General features: G+C 43.3%; 1 protein-coding gene across 1 annotated transcript in view; it reads left to right on the top strand.

Moving 5' to 3' along the window:
• celsr3 (cadherin, EGF LAG seven-pass G-type receptor 3) overlaps positions 1-10,557 on the top strand; it is a gene marked incomplete at its 5' end in the record, with an annotated part of 113,634 nt that overhangs the window by 19,620 nt on the left and 83,457 nt on the right. The window contains 2 exons of the mRNA XM_084070090.1: positions 7,281-7,630; positions 10,208-10,496. Of these exons, the coding sequence (XP_083926216.1) occupies positions 7,281-7,630; positions 10,208-10,496 (639 nt within the window). The remainder of the gene's footprint in view (positions 1-7,280; positions 7,631-10,207; positions 10,497-10,557) is intronic.

Here is a 10,557-nt window from a genome sequence, read left to right as displayed (position 1 = left end):
AATTTTTTTCAGCTTGGCCCCTATTCCTAGTTGTTTCCATGCCGGCATGATGAAAATGTTCTCACTTCTCAGTGTTGTCTCACATACATTCTTTACTTTAATAATTATAGTAAGTAAGTAATTACATTATTATCAAAAAATGATTAAAAAAACCCTCTTTACTGTCTTTTCTGTCTGTCTGTCTGTCTGTCTGTCTCTCCCCCCTCTCTCTCTCTCTCTCTCTCTCTCTCTCTCTCTCTCTCTCTCTCTCTCTCTCTCTCTCTCTCTCTCTCTCTCTGTCCCATATTGTATTAATGCGTCCACAGGACCTGGTCGGCTGATTCCCAATCAGTTTGTTTATTCATAAGAGGATTTATGTGTGCTGAACCCGTGCTTCCCTTCCGCTTTGAAGTGCAGACGCACAGAGAGGGAGAATAGATTGGATTGAAGGCCTCACAGGACTCATGAAAGCCTGTACATCATGGAAGACTTTCACAGTCGCTATTTACAAAATGCTTTTGTTTTTCCCCCGGTGATAAGATGCCAAAATAAACCTCCCATTTGTGAGTTGTTGGGTTTCTCTGTTTGGAATTCATGAATGTTTTATTGTTTTCTAAAAACATAGAGGCAGGGATGGTGATGATGGTCGATGTATTAATAATGACTTCCTGACTGAATGTTTGGAATAGTGTGTGTGTGTTTGTGTACACGCAAGTGCGTGCGTGCATGCGTGTGTGCGTGTGTGCGTGCGTGCGTGCGTGCGTGCGTGCGTGCGTGCGTGCGTGCGTGCGTGCGATCTCATGCATGCGCGTGCCGTGCATGAGTGTACGTACAGGTATATGAGAGTTGGTCTTTGGCTGTGTAGCTTTCCCTTCAACTTAGCTGTTGCTTAGCGAAGAGTATCACTGAACAATGTCCCCGGATAGTGAGAATACTGCTGTAGGGTTGGAGAATGAATGTAAATTTTCTCTAGCTGGTGACTGCTCCTCTATTGCTGGACAGAAATGCTGCAAGCAAACTGCCTGTCAAACTGTTTCTCTGTAACTGTGCCCCTGTTGCACACCCTGTTGTGCTACGTGATTTGAGCTACCACGACTTAAATTGCGTAGTTAAAATAACACTGAGGATTTTACTGACTAGGCTTGCACTAATGTTGGAAACTTCTATTCGTTCTATTCATCTATGTCCTTGTTCAGAACCAACTCTAGCAACAATGCTGGGGTAATGGACTGCACTTTGCTCCAAGTGAATTGGTAATTGCTTATCGGAGGCTACTTAGTGCTGTTCCTGGACCATAACCCTACACAGTAAAACTGGGAGTGTTCATGTAACCCTGAGAGGGGTACATTTTCTCACTTTATGGAGTTAAATGAACGCTCTCCGGATTTTGCGGTGTAGAGGAGTATTCCTTGGGCACTTTTGAAGCTGAGCTCTCATGCTGAGGAAGTGGATTTCACTTGGCTTTAAGGCAACTGGTCCAGAGTTCTGTTCTCTCAGCAGAAGTATATTTAGTATGTCAGCACATCCAGCTGTTTGTGAAAGTGAGAAGAGTGTGTGTTTTGTGGGCGACCCAGCGGCCATGATGGATCAGTTGTTGGCCTAATTTTGCAGTGGGGCCACAGACTTTTGTTTGCCCTGATGCTGTCTTGATGCCTGAAATATGCTTTAATGTCCAGCTGTTGTCAGGCTAGTCTGTCTAATGCGTTTATGTGTGCGGTGATGCGTTAAGATGCCTGGGTTGACACAGGTTGGTCAAATTTCCTGGCCTAAAGCCATGTATGTGTTCCAAACAAAGATAGTGACCTGGGGACCCCTCTCTCTCTCTCTCTCTCTCTCTCTCTCTCTCTCTCTCTCTCTCTCTCTTATGAATAGTTATTCATAATGCAATCATAATACCTTATAAAGCCTTCTTTAATGACTTATAAGGTCAAGTATCATGATACTTCATACTGGTCACTCACATACTTTACAACAATGAGAATGTTATTTTAATTCTTATTGTTGCAATACATTATTATAATTATATCATGCATTATAATCATTATCACTATATATAATACATTATAGTTTTAAGTCACTATAAGTGGTCAAGAACAACACAAAATGTTTCTTCCTACACCTTCAACAATGTAATTTTTTACTTTTTAGTAGGTTCATGGTGATTTTTTTTGTTTTCGTCGCATATCTAAGCCAATAATTTGATGACCGGCGGAGTCTCCGGACTCAAAGAATCTCCTACTGAGTCTCCTATTGACCGATGACCCGGTCATCAAATTATTGGCTTAGGAATGCGACAAAAATAAAAACATCTCCATGAATTCAAGGCTTCATGGGGTGTGTAATTGATAGAAAATAAGTCATTTTTTGGGTGAACTACTCCTTTAAAGCTTGCAGATGACCATATAAGTCATTACAGAATGCTTTATAACGTGTCATGATAAGTGTTATAAAGCATTATGATTATTTATGAGTTCTTATAACTATAATTATACAGTGTTATAAGCGGATTATAATGCCTCATAAGTATGTTTATACTTCCTTATTAACATGGGATGCATGGCAAGTGTTACCCAGGTCTGCAACAGTGTCTATATGGCAGTGGGCCAAAATGTGGGTCTTACATTAGCCGATTAGCATTGGGTTCTTTCAGAGCCTCAACAAAGACCATGTGTCATTGATTACAATAACAATGGGTTTCGGTCGCAATTAGAAATGCATATTTGTATATTTGTGTGTCATTCTGAAGGACTGCTATTAAAACCATCCTTTTGCATGTGAAGCTGGCGTGGTGGTTCACAGTTCATCTCACCTTGTGTCAGTTCAGGGTAATTAAAGGGGGTTTTGTCCAGGCCAGTGAATCTGTAATTGTGTATTTTTAGTCAACTTTATGTTTATTTGTTCAGATGGAAACTGATGAAATGCAGTGATTAAAGCAAAAATAGAGATATTTGATCTTTTACAGATATGTGCTGTTTGAGATGAACCCATGGCCCACCACAACCTAAGAACTGATCAAATATGATAGTAGACAGTTACATTTAGTGTTTAGTAAATATTGTGAATAACATCTGATACACACACAATACTCACAGAAATGTTCATTACAATAACTTGATAATTGGCTGTGTTAAGATCATTATCATTTTTAATAATTTGTATTATTGTTATCCAGTATAGGCAGAAAGTAAGGTGCAATAGGTACAGGTACACTACAATACAATTGAAAGAGACAGTTATTGAATCTATAATATTCAATATTGTTTTCCCATAATGTTCTAATCTTATATTAAAACAGTAATGCAGTAATGATTTTCAGTAGGAGTTTTCTCTCCACCTAACGCCACTCCACCCTCTGGCTGTTCATTTATTACGAGGCTCTGGCTTTGTGTGTGTGTGTGTGTGTGTGTGTGTGTGTGTGTGTGTGTGTGTGTGTGTGTGTGTGTGTGTGTGTGTGTGTGTGTGTGTGTGTGTGTGTGTGTGTGTGTGTGTGTGTGTGTGTGTGTGTGTGTGTGTGTGTGTGTGTGTGTGTGTGTGTGTGTGTGTGTGTGTGTGTGTGAGTGAGAGAGGTCAATGGGGAGTCAGGCTCCTCATAATCCGGTAATCAAACCAGCTGCCACCCCCACCCATCCCCCATTCCCCAAACCCTCCATCTCTCTCTATCTCTTTTTCCATCTCTCTCTTTCTCTCTCTCTCTGTTTCTGTCTCTCTCATGGAGGCAATCCTTAGAGAAGCAGAGAACGATTAATACAAAATATATATACATATATTGTATTTGTATTGTGATCAGTTTTAATTCTGCTGACTCTCTCAACGTCTCTCTCTATCCCTCCATCAGCCTCTCTGGTCAAACCAGTGCTAAATGGAAGGAGTGAAGACTGTATTATAGCAGATCAATGAGTCGCAGCGCGACACATTGTGAGGTTGTGAACCTGGTATTTTTCTGCGAAAGTTTTCGGCAGAATACAGATGCTGGGGTTTAAGTGGTTAAAGCACACCAATTAACAATCACTGATGACAAAACACTCTGCCTTAGAAACACAACAGTCATCTGCAGATAAGTACAATTCTGTCACGGTACGCTCCTCGGGCCGTTGACTTTGACCTTATTATTTAGACCTTGAATACCCTTTTATGGTGTTGGACTCTTTAGGGCTATTTGTTAGGCCTGTTAGGCCACTACTATATTGTATCGTTCCAATAGTATCCTGTTTCTCTGTTGTTATACCTTTTGCCCTGATGTGTGTATCTTATTTTGTAGTACTGTTTCCTTTCTGCCTTGTTTGCTGTTTCCTGTCTTGTCCCACCAGTCCTCTGATTAACTCTGTCTTGCACCTGTGTCCTTTTAGTCCTAGCCTATCCCTGTGTTGATTGTCAGTTAGTTTCACCTGTGTCCAGTTACCTTGTGTCTATATATACTCCCCTGTTTATTCAGTCCCTCGTTTGTTCGTAAAAGTAAGTCACTGTTTAGTCTTAGCCTTGTTCCTACTCTGTGACGTTTTCCTAGTCCCCTCGTATCCCTGTGTATTATTCCTGTTCCTCTGTTTTGGTTAATAAACCCCCCTGCATTCGATCCGCCCTGTGTCTGCCTCGTCCTCTGCCTTTGTCCTGCGCTTGGGTCCTACACCTCTGACTCTGATCGTGACAAATTCAAGATGCAGGGCGAGTCAACAGGTCATTACAATAGTTGCAGTTAGTTAATTATTGCTCTTTCATATCAAACATCCCAAGATACTGAAAAGCATTGTGCTGGAAAACTACCTTTTACCCTTTTTGTTTAATCAACATAGCTCATCCATATCATGTGATACCACTTCAGTAGACTTTAACAGGAAATATTACTGGGACCACTACAGAAAATTGCAGTTCATATCCAGCAATTCACATTATAGCCACACATTGCGTCTTGTTTCTCTCCATCTATGTCCCTCTTTGATGCTCTCACTCTCTAATCCTCCCACTCGGTTACTCTTTTTTGCAATTCTTTATTAAAAAGGACAATTGGGTGTATCTTACTACAAAGAACCTCCTTATAAATACAGAGTATTAAAAACCCGTAGGAGATCAACATCTTGGCTTATTCACTCTCTTACTCATTCTCTCTCCCGCATTTTCTCTTTCACATTCAATGCCTCGCTCTCTCTCTCTAACCCTGCTTCACAATGCCTCAATGTTGCCACGGTACATTGTCTGGTGTCACTGTGGTCCTTTGTGTCTTCACATTTCTTTACGTTTTGTCGCACCAAAGTGCATTACAAATACACAATACAGTGCGGAATTGCAAACAGAACCCTGATGTTTTTGAAATGCATGTGGTGTAGTGTTGTTATTGTTGTCTTTTTAAAATTACTGGCCCTGGCACAGTGATTGATTTTGAACTCATCTTTTATGGAAGTTTGGAGCGTCAAGCTTTCGGAATGAGAGAGTGGAGGAGATGAAGAGGATGCGTTCCAATTCCATTATCCCATTTTATGTAAATTAGAGCGGCACTCGTTTAGATGCTCCCTTGCACTTTCATGTCACTTGCTCCTGTTTGTGTGTGTGTCTGCTTGTGTGTGTGCACGTTTGTTCATGTAGTGCTTGATTTCAGACATTTGTATTTGTGTGTGTGTGTGTGTGTGTGTGTGTGTGTGTGCGTGTGAGAGAGAGATTACAGTATGTGTTGTGTACCAGAGACCCAGGAGAGACCTAAATTAATTATGTATCTCATGATATTAACATTGTTCTGACCTCACTTTCTCTTATCTCTCTCTCTCCTTACCCTCTGTTTTCTCTCTTGTCTCTTCTGCCCCATGTATGTCTGTCTCTCCTTCGCTCCCCCGTTCACCTTCTCTCTCCTCCTCCTCATCTATCTCTTCTTAACCCCGGTCTTCCTATCTAATCTTCTATCTCAGCATCTTTATCTCTCTCGTACTCTCTCCGTCTCTCCTCCGCCTTTCCTATCGTCCACCTCCATTCATCTCTCCTTAACCCTGCATGCTCCTCTCTTTCTTATCCTCTCTGTCTGCCAGTCTGTCTCCCTCTTCCTCTATCCCTCTCCCCTATTTCCATATTCCATTCCCCTTTTCTATCTGCCTCTGCTTTATCTGTTCTCCTAGTCCTCAAGTCCTTCCGACCTCCAGCCATTGTCCTTGCTGTCCTTTGCTCCCTCTCTTTCCCATCCTTACTGTTTTTCGGCTCTATATCTCCGCTATTCCTTCTCCTGTCCTATCTCTCCTTACATTCCTCCATTCATCTTTTTGTCTGCTCACATTTTATCTCCACTTGTCTGCTCTCTTGGTCCCCTTGCCTCTTCTCTTCTCTCCCTCCCCTCTCCTATCACTCACCTCTCCTCTAACTCCTCTTCTCCCATTTCTTCTCTTCTAACACTCCTGTTTTCCTCCCTTGTAACACTCCCCACCTCACTTGTCTTTCACTCTCTGTATCTACATCCTTTTCTTCTCCATGAGAAGCGCCATCAGATGTAGTTTGTTCCCTCAGTGCTCATGAAAGAAGACACATTCATCGGCAAGCCAAATGACAGTTTGCGCCTGACTGGCTACCGCTGTGTGTGTGTGTGTGTGTGTGTGTGTGTGTGTGTGTGTGTGTCCATGCTTGCTTGCATGCCATCATGCACATGTGAATCTCAGTATCTGGATATTGGTGAACAAGCCAAATGACAGTTTGCGCCTGACTGGCTACCGCTGTGTGTGTGTGTGTGTGTGTGTGTGTGTGTGTGTGTGTGTGTGTGTGTGTGTGTGTGTGTGTGTGTGTGTGTGTGTGTGTGTGTGTGTGTGTGTGTGTGTGTGTGTGTGTGTGTGTGTGTGTGTGTGTGTGTGTGTGTGTGTGTGTGTGTGTGTGTGTGTGTGTGTGTGTGTGTGTGCGTGCGTGTGTGTGTGTGTCCATGCTTGCTTGCATGCCATCATGCACATGTGAATCTCAGTATCTGGATATTGGTGAAGCAGGGCTGCAGTTGTATTCATATATCAAAACTTCACCACTGTAACTCCCTCCTTACTGGTCTCCCAGCAGATGCGAGGTTTATTAATGACCTGGTATCCTATGGTTTCAATGTACAGATTATTATTTCAATATACTGTTTAGACTGATACTAGGTTCTTGGTTTAACGGTGATCCTAGTTTACTATGGCCCTATACACCGTCTCTCTGCATTTGACGTATGTGATTACCTCACTTATTGTAAGTCGCTCCGGATAAGAGCGTCTGCTAAATGCCTAAATTGAAAATTGCATTTAGAACACAGTATGTATCACCAGCTCATGTGTAATCTAATATCTCTCTCTCTCTCTCTCTCTCTCTCTCAGACGGTGTCCACAGCATCTCGGCCCAGTGCGTCCTCCGCGTCCTCATAATCACAGAAGACATCCTGGGAAGCAGCGTCACCGTACGTCTCCAGAACATGTCCCAGGAGTACTTCCTGTCCCCGCTCCTGGGTCACTTCCTGGAGGGCGTGTCGGCGGTGCTCTCCGTGCCCGTGGAGGACGTGTTTGTCTTCAACATCCAGCCGGACGTGGACGCGGCCCCGGGAGCGATGGGCATCCTGAACGTCAGCTTCTCTGCAGCGCTCCCTGGAGGACAGTTCTTTCCCTCCGAGGCACTAGAGGAGCAGCTGTACCTCAACAGACCCAGGCTGACAGCGCTGGCTCAGATGGAGGTAGGACTCTATAGATGAATACGGACTCTTGTAATCACACACACACACACACACACACACACACACACACACACACACACACACACACACACACACACACACACACTCACACACCCCAGAGATATAGGAACATAACATATGGAGAGAAAATAATAAGCTGTACAGTGCCTACAGTATGCATGCATTGACATATGGCATTATGCAACGATACACGGATATTATGTACACCCTGCTTAATGGCTTGTCACACATGAGTTCACACACACCTGGTCACATCACGTACACAAGGTAACGTGTGTGCATGCTAACTTCTATCCAGAGCATATTATGATATGCATGCATGAAGATAAAACACACACACACACACACACACACACACACACACACACACACACACACACACACACACACACACACACACACACACACACACACACACACACATACTAATCTTGTCATTGATGCTTCGGTGACCTCAAAAACAATTTGACAAAGTTGTTCAAAGTTTATATCTATGAGTGTTATAGATGTGTTATGTTGTTACTGTACACAGATATACAGTACATGCCTGTCCTGAGTCCTGCCCTGAGTTATGTTTTGGGGGATTAAGACAGGAGAAAGGTGGAAAAGGTGTCCTTATTTTTTTGTTTTTGGGAGATAACTGTTCACCATTGTGTTTATCTTTTGAAAGCAGCCCTGTAGGCAGTGTGGTTCTGGTTTTGTGTAGGAGAGAGACAGTAGGGGAGCTGAGAGGAAGACTGTGCAGGAGAGACAACAACACACACTGAACCTATTTGGGACCATTTCTACACCATCAGAGTTAAATTATACACAGAAGTCTTTACTTCTGTGTGTGTGTGTGTGTGTGTGTGTGTGTGTGTGTGTGTGTGTGTGTGTGTGTGTGTGTGTGTGTGTGTGTGTGTGTGTGTGTGTGTGTGTGTGTGTGTGTGTGTGTGTGCGTGCGTGCGTGCGTGCGTGCGTGCGTGCGTGCGTGCGTGCGTGCGTGCACGCGTGTGTGTGTGTGTGTGTGTTCTATGTAGATCTTCCCATTCCGCCTCAGTCAGTTATTGGCTCCTAACTCCTCCTGTCACCACTTATCTTTACTAGTCATTGAAATATGAATGTGTCATAATGTCACCAAAGGGGAACATTAGTGTCTGCCCATATGATTCTTCCTCTCTCTGTCTGTCTCGTGTCTCCTTTTCTCTTCCCTGAAGCATTTCAAAAAAATGGAGACTGTGTTGACATGCACATAATTACAATTTCTTACTTTTGCCATCTGTCTTTCTCTTTCTCTCTCTCTCTCTCTCTCTCTCTCTCTCTCTCTCTCTCTCTCTCTCTCTCTCTCTCTCTCTCATTTTTGTCTCACTCCCTTTCTCTTCTGTTTCGGTCTCCTCTGAATTTTAAATTTTTCTTCTTTTTTGTGTGGTTTTGGTCTCCCCTACCTCTCTTTTATCCCCAAAAATACCCCAGTTTGAGCACTCAGGCTTTCACAGCATAGCTGGGGTTTTATGTAAATTGGTCTCAAAACAGGCCAAACTGATTTGCCCCCGAAAGTGACGTCACTAGCGGTACAATCCCTCCCGTTTTTCAGTTCCAACATAAAAAAATGAAAGAAAAAATATTTTTTTTCTTCCAGTTTTTTTCTTTTCTTTTTTTTTTTTTACTTTTTCCACACAGAACCAGGAGATAACATGCATACAAACTGTCTCAATAGCGCCACGTGCCAAATCAGGACAATGTGGTATTGCAGGTAAAAGTGCTTTATAAGCCAGAGAGAAGTTAGTTGGACTTGATTTAGGCTCAAACCTTTTGAAAAACGTTTTAGGGACATAAACAATATGATATTAAATATTATTTTATTGTTTTTAATTCATGGTGTAGATCCTTTAAATGTCTCTCCTGGTGCAAAAGCAGCATTTGTACATGGGTTCAAACACACAATACAGAAGCTAAAATGGAATGATCTATTTCCCTCTCTGTCAACGGTGGTGTTATTATGAAATAATTGTCTCCGCCAGGCTGAAGGCGTGGCCGAGACCAGGAGGCCAAACATCCAAACATCACGCAAATCGGTACACATTATCTCAGTCGTGTCATCAAGACGGACCTTGATTTTTCACCATGATTGGCTAAGATTGACTTCTACTTCCTGGCCTGGCGGAGACCTGTGCTCTGAGGAGCACATTTTTCTAGTTTTTTTTTTCTCCGCTTTTATGCTTTAAATTGGGGAGGTAAGGGGGTAAAAAAAAGAGTTAGGTATGCTCTGGGTACTTTGGTTGTGGTTAGGGTAAGGTTTTGGGATAGGCTTTAGGTTAATGCCATGTCAGGTCGAGGGTGACCAAACTCTGCACTACAGAGACTCAACATGCCCCCATTAACAAGCACTTGGCAACGGTAATAAGGGAAAAACTCCCCTTTAACGGGAAGAATCCATGAGAGAGGGGGGGAACGGGACACAAGATGCACAGCAACACCCATAACAACAGCAACAATAACAGTATTGCATTTCTGTACTATAAATACTAGATATACAACTTTTCTATTGCTTCTTTCCTCCATACCTCCATCATCCAGGTCCTGCCATTCGATGACAACGTGTGTCTGCGAGAGCCGTGCCAGAACTACATGAAGTGCATCTCGGTGCTGCGCTTCAACAGCTCGGCCCCGTTCATCTCCTCTCCCTCCATCCTGTTCCGCCCCATCCATCCCATCGCCGGCCTCCGCTGCCGCTGCCCGCCCGGCTTCACGGGGGACTACTGCGAGACGGAGATCAACCTGTGCTACTCCAACCCCTGTCTGAACGGAGGCGTCTGCACTCGAAGAGAGGGAGGCTACACATGCATCTGCAGAGAAGATTACACAGGTAAGGTTGGAGGAAAGGAACGTGTGGAGTGGAGTGTATTTACAGTGTGTGTGTGTGTGTG

The sequence above is a fragment of the Gymnoscopelus microlampas genome (assembly GCF_963454915.1).
Source record: "Gymnoscopelus microlampas genome assembly, chromosome: 10".
NCBI classification, from domain to species: Eukaryota; Metazoa; Chordata; class Actinopteri; order Myctophiformes; family Myctophidae; genus Gymnoscopelus; species Gymnoscopelus microlampas.
The sequence above is the reverse complement of the archived record's forward strand: the minus strand, read 5'-3'. Positions and strand labels throughout refer to the sequence as shown.